Below are 27752 nucleotides of genomic sequence, written 5' to 3'. Positions count from 1 at the left end.
AGTAAAAGACCACATAAATACAGAAGATAATTACTGTTATAGTAGTCAGTTTTCTCATAATGTGACCAATCTTATTGAACATTTAGTAAAAAATTATATACAGTTCTTCCAAACCACAAAGTTAATAATCTGCTGAAAACAATAAATACATTGTTGTATTTTTGTATATAACATTTTATAACCATTATTATGGAATTCACGGCACAACTTACACTCAGAGGAATTTCCAGCTCTGATACAGGCTAAATGGATCGCAACAAACAGGAAGCTGGTAGCTGAAGTCATCTTTGGATTCCTGAGTAGGAAGAGAGAAATGTACAATGACAACACTTGTCACAGCAGTATGAGGTAAGTCTCTAGACCCCGTGAGGTAGCTTTATACACTGTCTGTCACTCAAAATCGCGCCGGACTGCAAAAAAAGCAGCAGAAAGCAGCTCCCCAGCTGAGGCTAGTCAGAGTCTTCACAAGGATCCAGTCTACCACCACCAGGGCAGAGCATCTACCAGGCAGTCAGTCTAAGTTTAAATTCAGCTTGTAATAGATCATTCTGTCAGATTAAGCCTCACTTTAAAATGTTGGTTGTTGATTCATATGTGTTCTTGTTTTGATGGCTGTGCCATTTTTATTGTGATTACACACGAATGGTTCTTAATTTATTATTTTCTTATTTTAATGCAATAGATGTACCAAGGGATGACACAGAAACATCTGGCTCCGAGCAAGACAGTGAGCCAGAGCTGCCATGAATGTCACCGGGCCCCTCCCAACTGCATCAACCACCAGATATGCTGTTCCAAAAGGAACCAATGGTAGGCCAGGACTATACTTCAAACTACTCATTTTAGCTAGCAGCTGTTAGTATTTAATCTTATGGCTCCCTTAATTATACATTTCCATAGAGATATGACATTGTTTCATGTGTATTTCAAGATCCAGATCCTGTACAGCCGTGTTTGAAAACATTTCCCAGAACTCAGCATGGTACTAGGAAAAGGGCTTTCAACAGCTCCTGGTATAAGGACAATTCATGGATTGAATATTCTGTAAATCAAGGTTTTATTTATTGTTTCGCCTGTAGGCAGTTTTTCTTTGCCCAATACACCTGAATCTGCCTTCACATCACAGTCAGGTTTTTGTAACTGGAAAAAGGAGCCGTTTAAAGATTCTGGGTTTAAGCTCCATTCGAAGGCAGAGCATCATATCAATGCTATGTATGCTTGGAATCAGTATAAAAGGGATATTGACAGGAACTCATCAATGTTAGATGTCAAAAATGAGGACCGAAAAAAGAAAGTGGAGGAAAACTGTACTTACATTAAAACAACTGCAGATGTGCTCCTATTAACTGCCACTCAAAATATAGTGCGGAGAGGTAATCGAGAGTCTGATGACTCTCACAACAAGGGTAATGTTTTGACAATCTTAGAAGAAACAGCAAAGCATGATCGTCTCAAAGAGAAAAAGATGAATGCATGTGGCAATGCTAAGTCCACAAGCCACCAAATCCAGAAGGAAGTTCTTGAGGGCTTAGATGAGACGGTACAAAGTGAAATAATAAGAGAAGTAAAAGAAAGTTACGTTTTTAGTGTAATTGCAGATGAAAACAAAGATTTGAAGAAAAAATAACAAATGTCTTTAGTTGTGAGGTTCAATTACAAAGGGGCCATCCACGAAAGCTTTTTACACTTTCAGTCAGCTGAAAGCTTAGATGCAGCAGGGCTCACAAAAATGATAATTGATTGCCTTGAAAAACATGGTCTGGACTACAGAAATAATCTTGTGGGGCAAGGCTATGACGGTGCATCCGTCATGAGCGGAAAGCATTCTGGTGTGTCTGCACGGATTAAAAACAGTGCAAGATTTGCATTCTGTGTCCACTGTAATGCACATTGTTTGAATTTCGTTCTTGTAAATGCTGTAAAATCAGTGCCTGAGGCAGTTCACTTTTTTGCTCTCCTGCAGAGGCTTTATAACTCTGTATCTGGCTCGTACGTTCATCTCAAGTGGCTTGTAGTTCAGAAAGAGTTGTATCCATATCAGCAGCCCAGGGGACTACAGAGACTTACGGATGTAAGGTGGGCATGCAGATACATGGCATGCCGTAATCTGAGGGACAGGCTTCCAGCAGTTCTGAGAGTGCTACAGGATATCACACTTGAAAATAGTGGTGATAGATTAGTGGAGGCAAGGGGCCTTCTTTCTCAGATAGATTTACATGTCATAGGGCTTTTGGTTGTCTTTTGTAAAGTGCTTGGTGATGCCAAATGTCTTTCTGACATGCTCCAATCAAGCTCTCTTGACCTAGCAAGGGCTGTGGATCTAGTAGGTGCCCTTACAGACACACTACAGGACTACAGAAGTGAGGGCTACTTTGGAGAACTATGGAAAGAGGTTGAAGAGATTGCAGAGCACTGCAAAATAAGTGTACAAACAGTGTGGAAAAGACAGCTTACGATTTCATGACTCATTGTTGAAGAGCACCGTAGGACAGAAAAATTGTGACCAAAGTGATGGTGAGAGCTTCCAAAGAGCTATCTTTTATCAGGTGCTTGACAGTCTCACAGCTGAGCTGCAGAGGCGTTTTTCAAAGAAGAATTGCGAGATAATGCAAGGGGTCCAGTCTTTCAACCCAAAGAGTACAACATTCTTGATTGAGGAGCCTGTTTGCCTTTGTTCAGACCTTTGAGTCAGATTTAGAGGACCTCAAACATGAGGTTCATCAAACCAAGCGGCTTCTTGATAGGAGAGAGAAAAGTGGAAGGGACAGACCGTCTACTCTCCTTGACTTTGTTGTGTTTCTAGAACCTTCTAGAACCTTCCATGAGCTATTTTGACTTTGTAAGATTTCTGTTGTTACACCAGTCAGCAGTGCTTCTTGCGAGAGAAGGTTCTCAGCTGTAAAACTGAATAAAACCCACCTTAGGACAACAATGGTTGATGACAGGTTAATTCTGAATAGGTCTATCGGACAATTTTCTTGGGCAACTATAACTATATCTATTTTGCCAATTGGATTGGTCCCCTCTACCACACGGAACCCCACTAATCTACCGACGGAAACGCACAAGGTGGCTAAAAACAGACCTCCATCCTCTGCCAGCTTGCTACCCATGGCCCGGCTAGCTGTCTGAATCGCCGTGACCCCAACCAACCTCACTACTCCCTCGGCTAAGCATGCCTCTCTTTAATGTCAATATGCCTTGTCCATTCCTGTTCTGGTTAGTGTTTATTGGCTTATTTCACTGTAGAGCCTCTAGCCCTGCTCATTATACCTTATCCAACATTTCAGTTCCACCACCCACACATGCGATGACATCACCTGGTTTCAACAATATCTCTCTCATCATCACTCAATGCCTAGGTTTACCTCCACTGTATTCACATCCTACCATACCTTTGTCTGTACATTATACCTTGAAGCTATTTTATCGTTTTATTCACTCTTTAGCCCACTCTGCCAACCCGGATGTCCTAGCCGTGTCTGAATCCTGGCTTAGGAAAACCTCCAAAAACTCTGAAATCTCCATCCCTAACTAAAAAATGTTCAGACAAGATAGAACGTCCAAAGGGGGCGGTGTTGCAATCTACTGCAGAGATAGCCTGCAGAGTTCTGTCCTACTATCCAGGTCTGTACCCAAACAATTTGAACTTCTACTTTTAAAAACCCACCTCTCTAAAAACAAGTCTCTCACTGTTGCCGCCTGCTATAGACCACCCTCTGCCCCCAGCTGTGCTCTGGACACCATATGTGAACTGATTGCCCCCCATCTATCTTCAGAGCTCGTGCTGCTAGGTGACCTAAACTGGGACATGCTTAACACCCCAGCCATCCTATAATCTAAGCTTGATGACCTCAATCTCACACAAATGATCAATGAACCTACCAGGGACCACCCCAAAGCCGTAAACACTGGCACCCTCATAGATATCATCCTAACCAACTTGCCCTCTAAATACACCTCTGCTGTTTTCAACCAAGATCTCAGCGATCACTGCCTCATTGCCTACATCCGTAATGGGTCAGCGGTCAAACGACCTCCACTCATCACTGTCAAACGCTCCCTGAAACACTTCAGCGAGCAGGCCTTTCTAATCGACCTGGCCAGGGTATCCTGGAAGGATATTGATCTCGTCCCGTCAGTAGAGGATGCCTGGTTATTTTTTTTAAATGCCTTCCTCACCATCTTAAATAAGCATGCCCCTTTCAAGATATTTAGAACCAGAACTGGTTCTCTCCAGACCTGACTGCCCTTAACCAACACAAAAACATCCTATGGCGTTCTGCATTAGCATCGAACAGCCCCCGTGATATGCAACTTTTCAGGGAAGTTAGAAAACAATATACACAAGCAGTTAGGAAAGCCAAGCAGAAATTTGCTTCCTGCAACACAAACTCCAAAAAAGTTCTGGAACACTGTAAAGTCCATAGAGAATAAGAACACCTTCTCCCAGCTGCCCACTGCACTGAGGATAGGAAACTCTGTCACCACCGATAAATCCACTATAATTGAGAATTTCAATAAGCATTTTTCTACGGCTGGCCATGCTTTCCACCTTGCTACCGCTACCCCGGTCAACAGCACTGCACCCCCCACAGCAACTCGCCCAAGCCTTCCCCATTTCTCCTTCTCCCAAATCCAGTCAGCTGATGTTCTGAAAGAGCTGCAAAATCTGGACCCCTACAAATCAGCCGGGCTAGACAATCTGGACCCTTTCTTTCTAAAATTATCTGCCGAAATTGTTGCAACCCGTATTACTAGCCTGTTCAACTTCTCTTTCGTGTCGTCTGAGATTCCCAAAGATTGGAAAGCAGCTGCGGTCATCCCCCTCTTCAAAGGGGGGGACACTCTTGACCCAAACTGCTTCAGACCTATATCTATCCTACCCTGCCTTTCTAAGGTCTTCGAAAGCCAAGTCAACAAACAGATTACCGACCATTTCGAATCCCACCGCACCTTCACCGCTATGCAATCTGGTTTCAGAGCTGGTCATGGGTGCACCTCAGCCACGCTCAAGGTCCTAAACGGTATCTTAACCGCCATCGATAAGAAACAATACTGTGCAGCCGTATTCATTGACCTGGCCAAGGCTTTCGGCTCTGTCAATCACCACATCCTCATCGGCAGACTCGATAGCCTTGGTTTCTCAAATGATTGCCTCGCCTGGTTCACCAACTACTTCTCTGATAGAGTTCAGTGTGTCAAATCGGAGGGCCTGTTGTCCGGGCCTCTGGCAGTCTATGGGGGTGCCACAGGGTTCAATTCTTGGGCCGACTCTCTTCTCTGTATACATCAATGATGTCGCTCTTGCTGCTGGTGAGTCTCTGATCCACCTCTACGCAGATGACACCATTCTGTATACTTCTGGCCCTTCTTTGGACACTGTGTTAACAACCCTCCAGACGAGCTTCAATGCCATACAACTCTCCTTCCGTGACCTCCAACTGCTCTTAAATACAAGTAAAACTAAATGCATGCTCTTCAACCGATCACTGCCTGCACCTGCCCGCCCATCCAGCATCACTACTCTGGACGGTTCTGACTTAGAATATGTGGACAACTACAACTACCTAGGTGTCTGGTTAGACTGTAAACTCTCCTTCCAGACTCACATCAAACATCTCCAATCCAAAGTTAAATCTAGAATTGGCTTCCTATTTCGCAACAAAGCATCCTTCACTCATGCTGCCAAACATACCCTCGTAAAACTGACCGTCCTACCGATCCTCGACTTCGGCGATGTCATTTACAAAATAGCCTCCAATACCCTACTCAATAAATTGGATGCAGTCTATCACAGTGCCATCTGTTTTGTCACCAAAGCCCCATATACTACCCACCACTGCGACCTGTACGCTCTCGTTAGCTGGCCCTCGCTTCATACTCATCGCCAAACCCACTGGCTCCAGGTCATCTACAAGACCCTGCTTGGTAAAGTCCCCCCTTATCTCAGCTCGCTGGTCACCATAGCAGCACCCACCTGTAGCACGCGCTCCAGCAAGTATATCTCTCTGGTCACCCCTAAAGCCAATTCCTCCTTTGGCCGCCTCTCCTTCCAGTTCTCTGCTGCCAATGACTGGAACGAACTACAACAATCTCTGAAACTGGAAACACTTATCTCCCTCACTAGCTTTAAGCACCAGCTGTCAGAGCAGCTCACAGATTACTGCACCTGTACATAGCCCATCTATAATTTAGCCCAAACAACTACCTGTTCCCCTACTGTATTTATTTATTTAGCTCCTTTGCACCCCATTATTTCTATTTCTACTTTACACATTCTTCCACTGCAAATCTACCATTCCAGTGTTTTACTTGCTATATTGTATTTACTTTGCCACCATGGCCTTTTTTTGCCTTTACCTCCCTTATCTCACCTCATTTGCTCACATTGTATATAGACTTATTTTTCTACTGTATTATTGACTGTATGTTTGTTTTACTCCATGTGTAACTCTGTGTTGTTGTATGTGTCGAACTGCTTTGCTTTATCTTGGCCAGGTCGCAATTGTAAATGAGAACTTGTTCTCAACTTGCCTACCTGGTTAAATAAAGGGTAAATAAAAAAATAAAAAGTCACCTCAGAATTCTCCGTGTTGAGCCAAGGAGGCACGCTCCCTCAACATGGATGACTTTGTGAAACATTTTGCCAGTTCTCACCAGAACCGCAGAATTATGCTGTTTTAAATCTACCTAGGATAATTTGGCACTTAGGCTGGTCATGATTAAAACCTGCACTGTGTACTAGCTAGTACACTGGCATTCTAACATTATAAATCCAAAGGGTATGATGTCACACAGATTTCATTTGGTCTTGATTAGGCCAATTCCAAAACTTGTCTTTGCTATTAGTTAACATAATATATATTAGCATAAATATGATACTGCACGTTTGTAATATTGATGGAAACCAAAATGATTTTCATTTTTCAAGTCCATTTCTGCTTGATACCTGGTATGTCAAATTGCAGTGTGTTTTTTTTGTAAATTTCCTTTTTTGTAAATAAACTATGCAATTTATTTAACACACAAATGCTATCTTATCTCCAGGGTGCTTTATTTTCTGAAAATATTTTGATGTTCAACACATATAGACCCAGATGATATATTCATGAAAACAGAGTGATCCAAGTCTCTCCAGTATGTGAGTACAGTACAGTGTGTGTGTGTGAGAGAGAGAAATAAAGAAATTGATCTGCAGTTCTGAGGTAGAGACACTGACTATTCATAGTATGTTAAAAAATTCTAGTGAGGTAACCCTTTTGGACCACACTATCTGCCACATTGAAGAACTCTGGGTTAAGTGAATTATCACTTCTACCTCTAATCAGCAATCATAGGATTCATTCATGCTCCTTAACCGCCAGGTTAGGGTTACACACTCATTTTCTGTCATGGTCTATGGACCCCCTGAAGTAGCCTTGCCCCCCCCCCCCCCCCCCCCCTGGCCACACCATGTAGAAAACTCTAGCTCTGCCACTGTTTGTAAGGAAATGAAAAGTCATGGAAATTTCTTTCATAATTGTTGTTAACGTAATTCATGAAAGCACACTTTTAAATATGATCAATCAATTAAAAAACGACATATCAGCCATTATCGGAATGACCCTTCAGTGCATGTCTGTGGTGTGTGCCAGTGTGAGTGGTCCATTGCCCGAGGAGAGAGAGCGAGACATTTCAGCAGCAGGTATAAAATAATGACGGATTAACTAGATCACCAATTTAAAACATAACTTGTAGCAGTTATCTCGCTAGTTAACTATCGCTATCTAAGCATTAGTTCCGTTGTTGCCTTTCCACCCGCACTGTCGAGCCTAAATAGATCTGCACTGTTGGAAAACGGGAATTCTCCTCAATTAAACAGTAGCCATGTAATTGCGACAACGTAACAAAAATATTTGAAGAATAGCCTAATTGACAAATAACTTGCTGTGCATAGATCTCCCCCGAAACATGAATATTTATGCCGTATATATAAACATGTCTAGTTAGATACCTTTGAAGTAGCCTACCTTATCCATTTGATCCCTGATTTATTGAATGAGGGAATTCTTTTATAAAGACAAAAGTATTTGGTTGTAATGTTGAAAAAGCCAGGAGCTCTCCAGATGGAGGGTTAACCACATGTTGACATGTGATTAACAGTGCAGTTCTATGTGGGGGGCTAAGTGCCTTGGTCAAGGGCACAACGGCAGGAGGTGGTAGGTCTACATATCCTCATTGCTTCTAGAGCCAATGCAGCTGAAGAATAGGAATAAACAGCTGCAATGGGAGAATAAGGGATTTTCTTTTCTCCCTAGTGACGCATAAAATAGGCCTACGGATGCTCAGATGTATGGAACAATCGAGAGACAAATGTGCAGTACCCTTCTCTTCAATTTTTTCTTTAGCAGTCTTTGTACTCCACCTGGTCTTTGATAGTACTGTATATATTTTTTTAATGACATATTTGTCATTGTGATATATAGAGTGTACTGCCTTGCACCTTTGCGTTCCCAGATGGTTGTGATGCAATTATCAATTCCTTTTTTAATAAACTAGACATTGTATGGGTGTAATGTTAATAGAAAACATTTTTTATCTGGAGTAAACCAACCAGTTATTGAATACATTTTGCAGTAGAATCGCAGTTGAGTAAAGGGGAAGTAAAGGAGAAGGAAGTTCTATAACTATAATTCAGTTTATGGACTCAGCACTTCACGTGGTTGTGGTTTGGGAAAAAAAACGAACAAGCAATTCCATATAGTATACTTGACATGTGGAGAAAGCGCCAAAATGTATGATAACACAAAAGGACTCCGAACTTTCTCTTTTACTGTGCAAATAGATAAGAGGTGGTATAGCCTGTTCGACTAGGGAAAGTCCACCATGTATTTTGAGGGTAATATTAGCCCTAAGCAAAGAAACATTACTAGTAACCGTACCTCAAAAATCTACTCCTCGTGAAGGATAGCCTAACGTTACCCATAATGGTTTTGAGTAGCCACTGTCAGTTGCATATAACTCACAACAACCCACATGCAGGCAACCTAGTTATTCTCAAATCCTCCATGTAGTGTACTGTAGGCAGGGTCAACTTTTAAAAAGTTGCACATACAAATAATTGTGTCTCGAACACACTAACATTTATTTTTCAAATTTATAAAACAATATCAATGAGCAACAATTAAGAATATTTACTCAGAAAAACAAAACAGTCTACAGACAAGGAAAACGTAAAAATCTTACCTCGCAAACCCCTACAGGCTGTTGACGTTTAGAAGGTGTCGAAAGATCTGATAAAGATTGCAAAATTGACATGCAACAGGCTGTTTCGCTACTTTCGCTTTCGCTATTACGTGTCAATTGACGTGTCAATTACTGTACGTGCCTTCAGAAAGTATTGACACCCCTTTAATTCCTAGGTACAAATCTGTCGTTCTGCCCCTGAACAGGCAGTTAACCCATTGTTCCTAGGCCGTCATTGAAAATAAGAATTTGTTCTTAACTGACTTGCCTGGTAAAAATGTATTTTAAAAAAACACACAAATCACCATAATGTCAAAGTGGAATTATACTTTTCGAAATTTTGACAAATAAATTAATAAAAAATGAAAAGATGAAATGTCTTGAGTCAATAAGTATTCAACCCCTTTGTTAAGGTAAGCTTAAATACATCCAGGAGTAAAAATGTGCTTAACAAGTCACATAACAAGTTGCATGGACTCACTCTGTGTGCAGTAATACTGTTTAACTGAGGAGGGATTAACAACATTGTAGTTACTCTCCACAATATTAACCTAATTGGCTGAGTGAAAAGAAAGAAGCCTGTACAGAATAAAAAATATTCCAAAACATGAATCCTGTTTACAACAAGGCACCAAAGTCATACTGCAAAGAATGTGGCAAAGCAATTCACTTTTTGTCTTGAATACAAAGTGTTATCTTTGGGCAAATCCAATACAACACATTACTGAGTACCACTCTCCATATTTTGAAGCATAGGGATGGCTTTATCATGTTATGGTATGTTTGTAGTCGTTAAGGACTGGAGAGTTTTTCAGGATAGAAAGTAAATGGAATGGCGCCAAGCACAGGCAAAATCCTAGAGGAAAACCTGTTTCACTCTGCTTTCAGAATGACAATAATCTAAAACACAAGGCAAAATCTACACTGGAGTTGCTTACCAAAAAGACAGTGAATGGACCTGAGAGGCCGAGTTGTAGTTTTGACTTACATCTACGGCAAGACCTGCATTTTTTTGTCTAGCAAAGATCAACAACCCAAAAAAAATAAATCGAATAACATTGGGCAAAATTGCGAGATAAAGCACAATACAGGTGTGGAAAGCTATTGGAGACCCAGAAAGACTCAGAGCTGTAATCGCTGCCAAATGTGTTTCTACAAAGTATTGACTCAGGGGTGTGAATACTTATGCAAATGAGATATTTATGTGTTTCATTTTCCATACATTTGCAAAAATGTATAAAAACACGTATTCACTTGGTCATTATGGGGTATTTTGTGTAGATGGTGAGAGAAAAAAACACACAATCAATTTTGAAATCAGGCTGTAACACAACAAAATGTGGAACAAGTAAAGGGGTATGCATACTTCCTGAAGGCACTGTATATTAACTTTTCTATTCATTGAACAAATATCAAGGTAGAAAATTTCCCAGTCATTGATTGAAACAAACAAATTGTAGTGTCTGCTACAATAAAGACCGTAGCCCCCTTCAAAAGGTAGTCAACTGTGCGTAAAATGTGATTGACATTCTGACTGGAAAGAAATATTGAAATACAACGCCACCCCTTTCCCTTGGCACCAATGCGGCACTTGCACGAGATAGAAAATATTCAGTCGCAGTCTGGGAATTTTGCAGTTAATAAATCCCTTTCCTGCAGTCAAATAACCAAATCGCCGTCTAGTGGCCTCATGGGTGAAATATTATTCATCTTTTTCATAATTAAACAATTTATTACAAACGATGAAAATCTGGTGTTTTTTTTATATTTCAGTCTTCTGTGATGTATATACAGTCGTGGCCAAATGTTTTGAGAATGACACAAATATACATTTTCACAAAGTCTGCTGCCTCAGTTTGTATGATGGAAATTTGCATATACTCCAGAATGTTATGAAGAGTGATCAAATTAATTGCAATTCATTTCAAAGTCCCTCTTTGCCATGCAAATGAACTGAATCCCCAAAAAACATTTCCACTGCATTTCAGCCCTGCCACAAAAGGACCAGCTGACATCATGTCAGTGATTCTCTCGTTAACACAGGTGTGAGTGTTGACGAGGACAAGGCTGGAGATCACTCAGTCATGCTGATTGAGTTCGAATAACAGACTGGAAGCTTCAAAAGGAGGGTGGTGCTTGGAATCATTGTTCTTCCTCTGTCAGTCATGGTTACTTGCAAGGAAACACGTGCCGTCATCATTGCTTTGCACAAAAAAGGCTTCACAGGCAAGGATATTGCTGCCAGTAAGATTGCACCTAAATCAACCATTTATCGGATCATCAAGAACTTTAGAGCGGTTCAATTGTTGTGAAGAAGGCTTCAGGGCGCCCAAGAAAGTCCAGCAAGCGCCAGGACCGTCTCCTAAAGTTGATTCAGCTGCGGGATCGGGGCACCACCAGTATAGAGCTTGCTCAGGAATGGCAGCAGGCAGGTGTGAGTGCATCTGCACGCACAGTGAGGCGAAGACTTTTGGAGGATGGCCTGGTGTCAAGAAGGGCAGCAAAGAAGCCACTTCTCTCCAGGAAAAACATCAGGGACAGACTGATATTCTGCAAAAGGTAAAGGGATTGGACTGTTGAGGACTGGGGTAAAGTCATTTTCAGAGGTTGAATCCCCTTTCCGATTGTTTGGGGCATCCGGAAAAAAGCTTGTCCGGAGAAGACAAGGTGAGCACTACCATCAGTCCTGTGTCATGCCAACAGTAAAGCATCCTGAGACCATTCATGTGTGGGGTTGCTTCTTAGCCAAGGGAGTGGGCTCACTCACAATTTTGCCTAAGAACACAGCCATGAATAAAGAATGGTACCAACACATCCTCCGAGAGCAACTTCTCCCAACCATCCAGGAACAGTTTGGTGACGAACAATGCCTTTTCCAGCACCTTACCATAAGGCAAAAGTGATAACTAAGTGGCTCGGCGAACAAAACATCGATATTTTGGGTCCATGGCCAGGAAACTCCCCAGACCTTAATCCCATTGAGAACTTGTGGTCAATCCACAAGAGGCGGGTGGACAAACAAAACCCCTCAAATTCTGACAAACTCCAAGCATTGCTTATGCAAGAATGGGCTGCCGTCAGTCAGGATGTGGCCCAAAAGTTAATTGACAGCATGCCAGGGCGGATTGCAGAGGTCTTGAAAAATAAGGGTCAACACTGCAAATATTGACTCTTTGCATCAATTTCATGTAATTGTCAATAAAAGCACTTATGAAAGGCTTGTAATTATACTTCAGTATTCCATAGTAACATCTGACAAAAATATCTAAAGACACTGAAGCAGCAAACTTTGTGGAAATTCATATTTGTGTCATTCTCAAAACTTTTGGCCACGACTGTACAGTGCATTTGGAAAGTATTCAGACCCCTTCCCTTTTTGCACATTATGTTACTTTACAGCCTTATTCTAAGATTTGTTAAATTATTTATTTTTCTCATCAATATACACACAATACCTCAAAATGACAAAGTGGAAACAGGTTTTTAGAAAATGTTGCACATTTATATATATATATATATATTTAAAAAAAGATAAATATGTATTCAGCCCCTTTGCTATGATACTCGAAATTGAGCTCAGGTGCATCCTGTTTCCATTGATCATCCTTGAGATGTTTCTACATCTTGATTGGAGTCCACCTGTGGTAAATTCAATTGATTGGACATTATTTGGAAAGGCACATACCTGTCTATATAAGGTTCCACAGTTGACAGTGCATGTCAGAGCAAAAACCAAGCCACGAGGTCGAAGGAATTGTCTGCAGAGCTCCGAGACATGATTGTGTCAAGGCATAGATCTGGGGAAGGGAGCAATCAGGGGAGAAGGGTATGGTATGGGAGGTGACCAATAACCCGATGGTCACTCTGACAGAGCTCTAGAGTTCCTCTGTGGAGATGGAAAACCCTTCCAGAAGGACAACCATCTCTGCAGAGCTTCACTATGGTAGAGTGGCCAGACGGAAGCCACTCCTCAGTAAAAAGCACATGACAGCCTGCTTGTAGTTTGCCAAAAGGCACCTAAAGACTCTCAGACCATGAGAAACAAGATTCTCTGGTTTGATGAAAACAAGATTGAACTCTTTGGCCTGAATGCCAAGCGTCACGTCTGGAGGAAACCTGGCACCATCCCTATGGTGAAGCATGGTGGTGGGATCATCATGCTGTGGGGATGTTTTTCAGCGCCAGGGACTGATATACTAGTTAGGATCGAGGGAAAGACGAACGACGAAATCCTTGATGAAAACCTGCTTCAGAGCTCTCGGGACCACAGACTGGGGTGAAGGTTCACCTTCCAACTGGACTATGATTAAAAGCACACAGCCAAGACAACGCAGGAGTGGCTTCGGGACAAATCTCTGAATGTCCTGAGTGTCCCAGGCAGAGCCCGGACTTGAAACCAATAGAGCATCTTTGGAGAGACCTGAAAATATCTGTGCAGCGACACACCCCATCCAACCTGACAGAGCTTGAGAGGATCTGCAGAGAAGAATGGGCGAAACTCCCCAAATACAGGTGTGCCAAGCTTGTAGCGTCATACCCAAGAAGACTCGAGGCTGTAATCGCTGCCAGAAGTGCTTCAACAAAGTACTGAGTAAAGGGTCTAAATGTGATATGTCAGTTTTATAAATTTTCAAACATTTCTAAAAAACAGTTTTTGCTTTTTCATTATGGGGTATGGTGTGTAGATTGATAAGGGGGGGAAACTATTTTATCAATTTTAGAATAAGGCTGTAACGTAACAAATGTGGAAAAAGTCTGAATACTTTTCGAATGCACTGTAAAGTGTTATATTGGGATGCAAACTAAAAATGGAATACATTTCAACTCTATATCTGACATGGTAAAGGTTTCTTCTTTTTTTTAAAGCCCATAAATAACCATGTGTGTGAGGTGTATACGTTTCTTTCATAGTAGATTTGTTTAATACTACCAATAAACACACTGTGTGTGTAACGGAATTCCTCTTCTGAGGAGGAGTAGCAAGGATCAGACCAATGTGCAGCGTGGTAAGTGTCCATAATGATATAATTTAATAAACCAACCGAACACTGAACAAAATAACAAAAATACAAACAACCGAAACAGTCCCGTATGGTGAAAACACTAACACAGGATACAAATTATAATCACCAAACACAATGAAAAACAGGCTACCTAAATATGGCTCCCAATCAGAGACAACGACTGACACCTGCCTCTGATTGAAAACCATACTAGGCCAAACACATAGAAATAGAACAATAGAACAAAACATAGAAAAACAACATAGAATGCCCACCCCAACTCACGCCCTGACCAAACTAAAATAAAGACATAACAAAGGAACTAAGGTCAGAACGTGACAGTGTGACCCTGATTTAGCCCAATGCAGTAAAAGGTTAATACATAGTATTATTAAATAGTCAATGTAAATTATTGTGTTTTCGACAATAACTACACAGCCAACTGCCCTATTCCTATTCCCAGCAAAACATAAAGCGACATAGCCGTGTATGGTCAAAATTGACTTTATTAATGTTCATTTTAATTTGTGCCAATATTAATTGAGACTTTTACAGTGATAAACAAACCTGCATGTATTCGGATGAAAAAGTAACGGTCATGTAGCCTATCTTGACCCTTCAACATCTTCAGAACAGTACTTCAACATATGAATTCATTTTAACGTAATTGGCGCGTTTGTGTAGACATTGAACAACAAGTTTTTGAGCAGTTCGAACAAGAACTCTGGATACTTTACTTAATGTACCAAATTTTGGCAAAACGTGTGAATTTTAGTTTCCATATAAATATTCATATTTTTGTTCACGATAAAATAAAATAAAAAATAAAAATATTCAACAATTTCAAAGATTTTACTGAGTTACAGTTCATATTAGGAAATCAGTCAAGTGAAATAAATTCATTAGGCCCTAATCTATGGATTTCACATGACTGGGCAGGGGTGCAAACATGGGTGGGCCTGGGAGGTCACTTGGCCCAGGCCCACCCACTTGGCAGCCAGCCACCCACTGGGGAGACAGGCCCATCCAATCAGAATTCGTTTTTCCTTACAAAAGAGCTTTATTACAGACAGAAATACTCCTCATCTCATGAAACATGGGACCAACACTTTACATGTTGCGTTTATATTTTTATTCAGTGTACAAAGGCTCCACCAAAAATATTTTGGCTGAGTCAGACTCGGAACAAACCAGGTGTGCATTCAGTTTTTGCCAAACAATGAACCTGGCACAAAAGCAACAAATTCATATGTATCAAATTTGTTTTATTTTTTCACGGATCAGAGCTTTTGCCATTGGCACCGGATGGAGTGAGGGACAACTTACACCTCATGCCCTTTGGCCAGCAGGGCTGTGACTACAGCACTACAGTACTGTTTTGCTAGCACAGACTATGTACCGGGATTCATCCGATGGCATTGAGGAGTATACCACCTCAGTCACAGTAACCGTACTTACATATCCCAACCAAAAGCCATGGATTACAGGCAACATCTGCACCGAGCTACAGGATAGAGCTGCTGCTTTCAATGAGTGGGACACTAATCCGGACGCTTCTAAGAAATCCCGCTATTCCCTTAGACCAGGCCTGGGCAATTCCAGTACTCGGAGGCCTGATTGGTGTCACACTTTCCTCCCAAACACAGCTGATTTAAACTAATTGCATTTTTAACTGAAGATCATGATTAGTTGATTATTGGAGTCAGGTGTGTTAGCTGGGGCTGCCTTAGACATACCATCAAACAGGCAAATCGTTAATACAAGACTAAGATTAAATCCTATTACACCGGCTCTGATGCTCGTCGGATGTGGCAGGGCTTGCAAACTATTGTCCTCACCCGAATAAAAGTATGTTGTTTTTTTTCACCCAGATTTCTGCTCTTGCATTCATTGGGGGACAAGACACACACCCTTTGACATGGAACATTCTTGCGCACATGTTTTCTGACAGTGTTGTAAGGAAGATCAACTGGAAAGTATCACGACTCAAGATATGACCCAGATGCAGACATGGGGGGCGGATAGTACAGTTCTCAGATCATTTATTAGAAACACGGGGCAGGCAAAAGGCAGGTCGAGGGCAGGCAGAGGTTCGTGATCAGATCAATCAGAGTCAGGCAGGTACAGGACGGTAGGCAGGCTCGGGGTCAGAGCAGGCTGAGGTTCATAATCAAGTCAGAGTGAGGCGGGTACAGGACGGCAGGCGGGTACAGCGCTGGCATTCAGCTCTGGCATTTGATTGGCTCTGAGTATCTTTGGAACTCTACCCATGCGAAATACAACGTGTCACTTCTTTCCACTTAGACTCTGCCGTACTCTACGACTTTATATCGTTTTTCTGAGAAGAACTTCTCCAGACTTTCAAATAGTATGCGAGAAGCCTAAGCTTCCGAGGCTACGTATAACTCAACTATTAGAACACATGTACAAATGAATATCACACTCACTAACATAGTGCTAGCAACACAAACATCTTTAAACATTTCCTTAGTGTTGAGTGTCTGTTTATTTGTTTAGGTGCTGCACGGAAGTGTCACATCTCCCAGACTGCAACAGATAAAGAAATACTGAGGCATGCCATCAATCTGGCATCCGACCGTAGAAGGGGTCGCAGAGCGCGCACTAAAGCTGCAGAGGAGGTTCTAAGAGGAGCTGCAGAGGAGGTTCTAAGAGGAGCTGCAGAAGAGGTTCTAAGAGGAGCTGCAGAGGAGGTTCAAACTCCGTAGCAGTATCTAAACATGGGAAAAGAAACAGGATAACATGCTTGAGACTCAAGCATTTGAAAATGTGATAACATACACAGAAACCAGCCTATATACACAAACGCTCCATAAATGTTCAAAATGTCAACATAGCCGCAGGAAGTAGGGGTGACGAGGGTTCTGCAGCACTCATAAATAAATACATATATTTTATATAGAAATATTTTTTTCAAAATGTACACCAAATGACTGCACTAGGCCGTTATTACCCCGGTATGAGAGGAGAAAAATACTTGTCAGCAGAGTATATAAAAATACTCCTCAAAAGTGGAAGTTAAATTCCCCATGTCATTGTCTCCATTCTAAGAGGAGATTAATGAAAAGGGGTAAGTTATTAGAAAACACAACAGAAAGGAGTAGATTATTCTCATTTATTGCCTGGGAATCTCATGCCAGAAGTGATAACGTTTTAAAAGCTTGATAGAGTAATAAGCAGCCAAACACTTCATCTAATCAAGTAGAACGAAACTAAAACTGCTTAGCTCTGCCATTTCATGAATTGACCCTAACGCTCACTAGGTTTCAGACAAAGAGCCCTTGAGGGGAAGAGCTGTCCACTGATGTCCATAGAGAAGTCAGTGTAATGTAATGAACTCCAGAGTTAATGTAATGTAATGACTCCAGACATTCTAAATGAACTCATCAAAGGGGTGTCACCTAAAGTAAATAGATAATATCACTATCAACTGTTTTCTGTTGGTCCTTGACCCCATAGATCTGTAACTATAATGTGTTGCTGTGTTAAAATGGAATCCATCCAGATTAACCCTGTTCCTGTTCCAGTATCTAGGTAACAGAGTGTCGGAGGTGGTGAAGAAGAGATTGGTAGATATGCTCTTCAGCTGGACACTCTCTTTACCCGATGAGGCTAAGATCAGTGAAGCTTATCAAATGCTGAAGAAACAAGGTAGGATTTCAGCATTTTAAAAATACCCTATTTCAGGTTTTCATTGGTTTTGTCACTTTTGGCCATGGCACTCCTAACTGTGGCCTTTTTTCAGGTATTGTCACTGTTGACCCGGAGGTTCCTCTGGATAAGACACTGATGCCGTCGCCCCCCTCCCGGCCCAAGAACCCTGTGTTTGAGAACGAGGAGAAGAGCAAGGTGAGATGCTTCCTTCTTATGATGTTTGATGGAAGATGTTTGTATACGGACGATGGAAACAGACTATGTGGGGAAAGTGTTAATTGTGCTCCCTTAAAAAAAATCTGTTTGTGAATTCTGTCTTTGGGATGCAAATAGCATAGGCTAGATAGTTTATGCCTATGTCATAAAAATAACAATTACACTATAAAACCGTCCTGACTATCTCACCCTCTCTCATTGGTCCTGGCATGTTTGCTATTCTGAGCTTCAAGTTGGTCTATGATCAAAGATGTTTTCTCAAGCCCTGGGATCTGTCACAGGGATTGGCTGCTGTGACTGGACCCTACTGTGGGAAACAGACTAGAGTACTAGAGACTCTGACTTATTATTCTCTCTCTCTGTAGCGACTGGCTGAGCTTCTGAAGAGCAAAAAGCCTGAGGATCTACAGGAGGCCAACCGCCTCATCAAAAACATGGTCAAAGAGGTTAGCCTACATGCATCATCATACAGACACGCATCCAGTGACGTAGGCAGTAGTTGTGTAAACAGAGCTGCTCCACAAACATAATGATGTTGATGACGACCATAATGACGACAAGGGATTGAATCCGGCCCTCTGTCAGTCACTGTGTCCCAGTGGGTTTAAGGCAGGTGTGTGCTGTGTTTCAGGATGAGGTGAGGCTGCAGAGAGCGTCGAAGCGCAGCGGCACCCTGGAGGAGGTCAACAACAGTGTTAAACTGCTCAACGAGATGCTCAGCCACTTCAGCGGAGACCACTCAACGGATGGAGACAAGGAGCTTATCAAAGTTCGTCCACATCTTACTTCACTATCACTATTGTACTCTTCTGTTTTCCAAGATAGACACTATTTTTATAGACTAACGTTTTATAGACTCATTTCTTATAGACAAACTTTTTTTACAGACTAACGTTTTTATAGACTAACGTTTTTATAGACTAACGTTTTATAGACTCATTTCTTATAGACTAACTTTTTTTTTTATAGACTAACGTTTTATAGACTCATGTTTTTATAGACTCATGTTTTTATAGACTAACGTTTTTATAGACTCCTGTTTTTATAGACTCAGGTTTTTATAGACTCAGGTTTTTATAGACTCATGTTTTTATAGACTAACGTTTTTATAGACTTACGTTTTTATAGACTAACGTTTTTATAGACTCAGGTTTTTATAGACTCAGGTTTTTATAGACTCAGGTTTTTATAGACTAACGTTTTTATAGACTCATGTTTTTATAGACTAACGTTTTTATAGACTAACGTTTATACAGACTAACGTTTTTATAGACTAACGTTTTTATAGACTAACTTTGTGGAAGATAGAAAGAGTTCGCTGGCAGCACAACAGAAGGTAGTTTTTTCTTTTTTTTCTCCTTTACTCCAAATACAAACTTATACGAACTACAACTTACAGACACACACAAACAGTGTGTTCATCTCATCTGCCCAGACCCGCATGCTCACACCCCCATCCCTAGTTCCTGCATTACTGTTTGCCACTTGGTCTTAAATTGTACCAATTTTTTTTTTCTCGGTCGCCCAATGCTATTTAAATAACGAATCATTAGATGACAACTAAGGCAACGGTGGTGGATTGATTGAGTTCCACGTTTTTAGTATATACTTCTTCAAGATGAGTGATGAGAAGAGAATCGTTCAGGCCATTGGGTATCTCACTAATGCCCCATATGCCATGTCTTGAAATATGCAGACAGACAGATTTAAAGTAATTTACATTGTAATACTTCTGATAGCCAACTTTCTAGCTCCGCCCATATAATTTGGACTTTATATAATTCCCAGAAAGCATGGATTATTGAGTCTTTATGAGTTCTACACTTAAGACATGACTCTGCCATTGTGCTGTTAAATTTATGAATTTTGTCTCTTGTATAATCAATTATATACATTAATTTATATTGGATTAAGCATACATTGTACAGTGGTTAACTGTAATTTCGTTAGTTATGCTCCAACTTTCCCTCCATCTTGTGCCAACATCAGTTCTTTTTAAGTCTTGGTTCCAATAGTTAATATTTTTTCTATGAGATTGTCAGTTGGATAGGCTCTCTGCAAGGTTTTGTACATCTTCCCAATCACATTAACATCCCTTTCTGACTCAAATAAGATTCCCTCAAGGTTACTCTGTCCAAAAGATTTCAAATCGAAATTTCGTGATATGTAACTTTTAAGTTGCATGTATTTGAAACTATCTACATTGGTCAGCCTAAATGTACTTTTTAATTCTGCCATGGAAATAAATGTATTTTCTGTTACCAAGTCATTTATGCCTTTAGTTTTCCATGTTGACCAATTTATCAATGAATTCTGAAAAGCTATGTTCCATAAGGTTGTGTTTTTAGGGAGTGATATTGGTTCTAGAAGAATACGTTTCATTTTCTTCCAGATTGTTATAGTGTTCTTAACTATGAAAAATCATGAAAAGCTATGAAAAATCTGTCTATTATTGTAACCACATTGTTAATACACTTTGGAAGCATATATGAAATGTCATCACATAATATTATTAATGGTGTTGTTTTTTCATTTCAGGAGCTTTACGGTGACTGTGACAAGTTGAGGGGGACTGTGTTTAAGCTGGCCACAGAGACAGAGGACAATGACGGCAGCTTAGGTAACCAAAACCCCATGAGGCCTGCCATCTTATTGGCCAAAATAGTAAAATCCCTCCCATTGGACATATTGATTGGTTGGATGAGCTATCATTGTGACCTTTGACCTCTTGAGGATCATTGTAAATCTTAAGGCAGCAGACAAAATTCCTTTGTCCTCTCACTATGGATAACCGGCCCTTCGAACATTAACATGCAATAAATGGACTTTGGGACAATAGCTTTCGTCAGCCATTACCACAATGGTGGTAATGACGATAGATAGAATATGAAAATTCATGTTGTTTTTGTTTTGTTATTAAAAGTTAAAGGATAACGTTATAACGAAAACATTGGAACTTTAAGAGTTTTCCTAATATGTGCCTAATGTTTGCATATTGTACGTTGTGTGGAAAATGTCCAGATCAAAGAGAATGTTTTTGTAAATATGAAATGTGAAGTTAGTTGCCTAAATTGGATCTGAGTAAAATCCAGACATTGCCTCGTAACTTGGTATGCCCAGAGAATTGCCCTAAAGGCAGAAACGCCTATTTCTGACCCGAAGGTATAAAACATGTGAGTTAACTTATTTGATATAGGGGGCAGCATTTTCACTTTTGGATGAATTGCATGCCCATACTGAACTGCCTCCTACTCTGTCCCAGATACTAATATATGCATATTATTATTACTATTGGATAGAAAACAGTCTCAAGTTTCTAAAACTGTTTGAATTATATCTGTGAGTAAAACAGAACTCATTTTGCAGCAAACTTCCATACAGGACGTGAAAAATCTGAAAACGAGGCTCTGTTCCAGGGCCTGCCTATTCAACTGGCTTATATTTATCGATATGCATGCACTTCATACGCCTTCCACTAGATGTCAACAGGCAGTGGAAGGTGGAATGGGGTGTCTAGCTTGATCTGAGGTCGAACAAGAGCTTTTGGAGTGGCAGGTCAGGAATTTCCTTTCTCTACCTAGGCGCACGAAGCACCTCCATATTGTCTTCTGATAAGTGTTCGGTATACACGGCTAATATCTCCGGCTCTGATTTTATTTGATACATGTGATAATAACATCGTAAAGTATGTTTTTTCAACCGAGTTTTATCAGATTATTCAACGTTTATTGGGACTTGGAGTTTTCCGTTCTTTGCGTCGAGAGAAACTGGGAACGTCATCAACATTGGCTAGCATTGTGGCGCGAATTCGACAGGAGAAAAGGACATTCTAAAACCAAACAACGATTTATTCTGGAAATAGGACTCCTTGTACAAGATTCTGATGGAAGCTCAGCAAAAGTAAGAACAATTTATGATGTTATTTTGTATTTCTGTGGAAAATGTTATTTCTATTCTCCGCCGTTTTGGCGGGCGCTGTCTCGCAATAACGCAAGCTGTTTGTTATGGTAAAGTTATTTTTAAAAATCTAACACGGCGGTTGCATTAAGAACCAGTGTATCTTTCATTTGCTGTACAACATGTATTTTTTAGTAAAGTTTATGATGAGTTCTTTGGTCAGATTAGGTGAGTGTCCAAAATAGCTCCTGACATTCTGGGGAAATGTTGCTACATTTTCACAATGTATAACCACGGTTTGCAGCTCTAAATATGCAAATTTTCGAACAAAACATAAGTGTATTGTATAACCTGATGTTATAAGACTGTCATCTGATGAAGTTGTCCAAGGTTAGTGATTAATTTTATATCTTTTGCTGGTTTTTGCGAATGCTATCTATGCGGTGAATAAATGTGTTTGTGTGTGTGGCTATTGTGGTAAGCTAATATAATGCTATATTGTGTTTTCGCTGTAAAACACTTTAAAAAATCGGAAATATTGGCTGGATTCACAAGATGTTTATCTTTCATTTGCTGTACACCATGTATTTTTCATAAATGTTTTATGATGAGTATTTAGGTATTTCACGTTGCTCTCTGTAATTATTCTGGCTGCTTTGGTGATATTTTTGATGGTAGCTGCAATGTAAAACTATGATCTATACCTCAAATATGCACATTTTCGAACAAAACATACATTTATTGTATAACATGTTATAAGACTGTCATCTGATGAAGTTGTTTCTTGGTTAGTGACTAATTATATCTCTATTTGGTCGGTTTTGTGATAGCTACCTGTGCGGTAGAAACATGGTGAAAATATGCGGTTGAGTCTTTGGCTATTGTGGTTCGCTAATAGAAATACATAGTGTTTTCGCTGTAAAACATTTTAAAAATCGGAAATGATGGCTGGATTCACAAGATGTTTGTCTTTCCTTTGCTGTGACTTGGACTTGTGATTTCATGAAAATTATATTATATGATATCCCTGTCCCGTTAGGCTAGGCTATGCTAGTCAGCTTTTTTGATGAGGATGCTCCCGGATCCGGGATGGGTATTAAGTAAAGGTTATTAACCTCTACATCACCAGAGGAGGAGTAGGATAAGGGTACGGCTAAAGGCTATAAGAACTGAGAACAGAGAATAAAAGGGGCAGATTTCTGGGAGTGGTAGAATAGATTCAGGGCATCATGTACAGACAATGGTATAATAGGATGCGAGTACAGTGGAGGTACACCTAGGCGTTGAGTGACGATGAGAAAGGTTTCGTATCTTGTGGCACCAGTTAAGCCAGGTGAGGTCTCCGCATCTGTATGAGGTGGGACAAGAGAGCTATCTAAGGCATTTTGAGCGGGACTGAGGGCTCTACAGTGAAATAAAACAATAAGAACTGGCCAAGACAGCAGTAGACAAGACATTTTGACATTAGAGAGAGGCATAAAGCAATCACTGGTGTTGCTGACAATGTATATTCCTTAATGTTGATGGATGAGTCCTGGGTGAATGATTTAAAAAAATATATATATTCTCAAAACATACCTGCCGCAATGAGTCTGCCTCCTCTGTCCAGCACCTCAGTATTCTCTGTGTTTGTGTCTCCCTCTTGAGTTGTTGAGACAACAACGGGTAAATAGCGATGAATGGGCAGAGTGGGTCAGTTAGGTACATACAGGACCTGAGTTCGAGGCTGGGGCCGACAGGTAAACAAAATGAGGTACCGTGTTATTGAAACAGTCCTGCGGGCATCAGTAGGTGAGTCAGGGTGCGTTCGGTAGTCACTACCACACTAGACGAGCAGGGGACACAGCATTCAGAAAAGCTAGCGGGCTAGTAGATGGTTCTTCGGCGACATCGTAACTGAATAGCCTGTTGAGACCACGTCGGCAGTCCAGTCGTGATGGATCGGCGGGGCTCCGTGTCGACAATAAAGGGTCCAGGCCAATTAGCAAAGGAGGTATTGTAGCCCTAGAATTAGCTGGTATATGGGCCTAGCTCGAGGCTAGCTCAAGGCTAGCTGGTGCTTACTTCGGGACAGAGGCGTTAGCTAACAGTAGCCACTCGTTTGCAGCTCGCTAGCTGCCATGATCTGGTGTAATGATCCAGAGTGGCAGGAATCCTGTGATGTGCTACAGAGGAGGAGTCCAATATGCTCTGGGTTGATATCGCGCTGTGTAGACTGGCGGGTGTTGTTCGAGCTAAGGCTGGCTGGTGACCGAGAAAAAGGTGAAGACTGCTAGCCGTGGCTAAAAAAGACTAGTAGCTAGTTAGCTGGCTAGCTCCTGATGGAAGTTCCATTTATAAGGAATAAAAATAGCAGATCCTGATGGAAGTTCCAGTTATAAGGAATAAAAACAGCAGATCCGTACCACATTTTATCGTATTTCTGAGAAGAACCTCTCCAGACTTTCAAACGGTATGGGAGAAGCCTGGGCTTCCAAGGATATGTATAACTCAACTAATATCACACTCACTAACATAGTGCTACACAAATATCTTTAAACATTTCCTTAGTTTATACAACAAGTTGTGTCTTTTTTTAATTTTTAGGTGCTGTACGGAAGTAACCACCCACAGTGTGGTGAAGAAGGTGCAACAGAGCCTCTTCAACCTCAGGAGGCTAAAGCAATTTGTCTTGTCAGCTAAAACCCTGACAAACGTATTACAGATGCACAATTGAAAGCATCCTGTCGAGCTGTATCAACGCCTGGTACGGCAACTGCACCGCTCGCAACCGCAAGGCTCTCCAGAGGGTGGTGTGTCCAACGCATTACCGGGGAAAACTACCCTCCATCCAGGACAGCTACAGCACCCGATGTCACAGGAAGGCCAAAAAGATCAAGGACATCAACCACCCGAGCCACTGCCTGTTCATCCCGCTATTATCCAGAAGGCGAGGTCAGTTCAGGTGCATCAAAGCTGGGACCAAGAGACTGAAAAACAGCTTCCATCTCAAGGCCATCAGACTGTTAAACAGCCATCACTAGCACATTAGAGGCTACTGCCTATAGGCATAGACTAGAAATCACTGGCCACTTTAAGGAATGGAACACTAGTCACTTTAATAATGTTTACATATCTGGCATTACTAATCTCATATGTATATACTGTATTCTATACTATTCTACCCTATAATAGTCACTTAATAATGTTTACATTTCTTGCATTACTCATCTCATATGTATATACTGTATTCTATACTATTCTACTGTATCTTAGTCCGTTCCGCTATGACATCGCTCGTCCATATGTATATAGTCTTAATTCATTCCTACTTAGTCTCACAGCTGCTCCTGCAACACCCTCTACTGCTCATCCTGTGTCTCCTTGACCTGCCACTACTCCCCAAGTACTCTCTCACTCTCCCTCTCTCTCCGTGTGTGTGTGATTGTGTGGGCGGAGACAGGTGTGCTGGAGTCAGAGCAGATCCTCACCAGCTGCAACCTGTTCCACAATCAAGACCTCTACAAATACTCAGTCCTACCACTTCCAGATTGTAATCTCTGCTCAGTCAGTCTACGCTTCTAGCCGTTTGTGACGATTACAGCATGTTATCCTGTTTTTCTTGCCTGATGCTGTTTTCCTCCCTGCTACAGTTCCGCCTGCTATGACTCTGGTCCCTGACTCTAGTTCCACGTCTTGTCATCCTGCTACTCTGTCCTTGATTACACACTCTACTACTCCCTTGGATTCCCCTCCGGAACTGCCTACCCTGTCCCAACCCCTCTCGCTCCAGCCTCAGCCTCCGCACCTGGTTTCCTGCAACCCACCCGAACTTCCCCTGGCCTGCACTCCATCTTCCCCCTGTGGTTCAATAAATACCTTGGTTACTTAATCCCAGTCTCCTCATCTGAGTTTGCTCTTGGGTTCCCCTGTGCTCTTAGATTTGTGTGTATTGGGTATATGTTATGTAATTTGTTAGATATTACTGCACTGTAGAAGCACTGCACTGTAGCTAGAAGCACAAGTATTTCGCTACACCCGCAATAACATCTGCTAATCACGTGTATGTGACCAATAACTTTTGATTTTAACAGATCAAATCAAAGTTTATTTGTCACGTTCGCAGAATACAACAGGTGTAGACCTTACAGTGAAATGCTCACTTACAGGCTCTCAAAAAAGGTATTAGGTAAAAAAATAGGTAAGTAAAGAAATAAAAACAGTAAAAAGACCGTGAAAAACAGTAGCGAGGCTACATACAGACACCGGTTAGTCGGGCTGATTGAGGTAGTATGTACATGTAGATATGGTTAAAGTGACTGCATATATGATGAACAGAGAGTAGCAGTAGCGTAAAAGAGGGGTTGGCGGGTGGTGGGTGGCGGGACACAGAGGAAAAATTTTCGAGGATGCAATAAGATGGTACAATCTGGCATTCAACCATAGAGGGGATCACAGAGAGTGCACCAATACTGGAGAGCATGTTCTAAAACCGGAAGACTAAGGTCATTAACCTTTCCCAGACTGCTCAGAGGGAAACGTCTGAAAAACACTGCATTGTGGAAGTCTGGGAGAGTCACATCCGAGCCAGATTGTTCTTGTAGCTCATTAACCCCTGCACGACCAGCTGGAGCAGTCTTCAATCTATCATTCAAGAGTGGGGGACCCACTGACAGGGAGCACAGGGATGGGAGGACCGGTCTGAACCCACAAAGATGTGGCTGTGGTAGAGCTGAGACAATAAACCGAAAATTACAGACTCCCACATTGCCGAAAACTACAGACTCCCACATTGCCGAAAATTACAGACTCCCACATTGCCTTCCTCTCACCGAATCATTTTGCGCATGTCGGATGATTATCTGTGATTTCTGATACACAATGTTCCTGTTCAAAGGCACTTAAATATTTTGTCTTGCTCGTTCACCCTCACATACACAATCCATGTCTCAATTGTCTCAACTTAAAAATACATATTTAGCCTGTCTCCTCCCCTTCATTGACAAGGATTGAAGTGGATTTAACAAGTGACATCATATTTGGCTCATAGATTTCACCTGGATTTACCTGGTCAGTCTGTTATGGAAAAAGCAGGTTTCTTAATGTTTTTAACAACAAGCACTCAAAACGGGCACTGAAGTTATAACTTTGACATGTAAAGACTACAGATACAATACAAAAAAATGACATTAGAATTGCCCATTATCTGGACATATTCTCTGCATTTAGAAATAATGATTCCAGTGTGTTGGATTTGACAGCTTGGATCCCCCGTGTGGATTTTAGTTTCCATAGAAATGTTCAAGTTCCCAACTTCATGTAACACTACATCATGTATCCCACCAATTAATTAATATGACATACAATTTAGTCCAGCATAACCTTAAATAAAAAAATATTTCACAGTACATTATTTTTTTTACAAAGGATTCACCAAAAATGTTTTGGTTGAGTCGGACTCGGGAACAAACGAGGCGTGCATGCATTTTTTTCCAAACAATGGTAACTGTGCAAAAACAATTGCGCATTGGAGCATTTGCCATTTGCACCAGGATGGAGTGAGGGACAACTTAAACCTCATGCCCATTAGCCAGCAGGCCTGTGACTACAGCACTACAGATGCCAGAGGCTTGGATCAGGTAGTTAAAGTGCTTCTGTCAAAGAACTCTTACAAATATTTAAAAAAGAGGGGGTATCAAAACAATGGACTCGGGGAGGGAGGAAAGAGAGGAGGACGGGACGAAATTCCTGGAATCA

The 27752-nt window shown here is 41.2% G+C and overlaps 2 protein-coding genes across 5 annotated transcripts in view; one reads left to right on the top strand and one right to left on the bottom strand.

Moving 5' to 3' along the window:
* Positions 1-9342, bottom strand: part of LOC129836505 (uncharacterized) — a 35535-nt gene extending 26193 nt beyond the window's left edge. For 2 of the 4 annotated variants that reach the window (XM_055902791.1, XM_055902824.1), the window contains exons 1-2: positions 9229-9341; positions 213-295 (exon numbers count right to left, since the gene is read on the bottom strand). In XM_055902791.1, coding sequence (XP_055758766.1) covers positions 213-285 — 73 coding nt within the window. In that variant the 5' untranslated portion in view covers positions 286-295; positions 9229-9341. Of the gene's footprint in view, positions 1-212; positions 296-9228 lie in introns of all 4 variants that reach the window. The other 2 variants (XM_055902807.1, XM_055902799.1) reach the window with 2 other exon arrangements.
* On the top strand, positions 252-25887 carry LOC129836528 (ADP-ribosylation factor-binding protein GGA3-like). Its single transcript, XM_055902838.1, has 8 exons — positions 252-348; positions 683-810; positions 16749-17900; positions 17995-18098; positions 18485-18565; positions 18751-18888; positions 20658-20739; positions 24603-25887. The coding sequence occupies exons 3-8, from the start codon at positions 17825-17827 to the stop codon at positions 24617-24619; spliced, it is 498 nt and encodes a 165-aa protein (XP_055758813.1). The 5' UTR covers positions 252-348; positions 683-810; positions 16749-17824; the 3' UTR covers positions 24620-25887.
* Positions 25888-27752: the final 1865 nt, after the last annotated feature.

Source organism: Salvelinus fontinalis, chromosome 3, assembly GCF_029448725.1.
Source record: "Salvelinus fontinalis isolate EN_2023a chromosome 3, ASM2944872v1, whole genome shotgun sequence".
Classification (NCBI taxonomy): domain Eukaryota; kingdom Metazoa; phylum Chordata; class Actinopteri; order Salmoniformes; family Salmonidae; genus Salvelinus; species Salvelinus fontinalis.
This window is presented reverse-complemented; position numbering and strand designations above follow the sequence as displayed.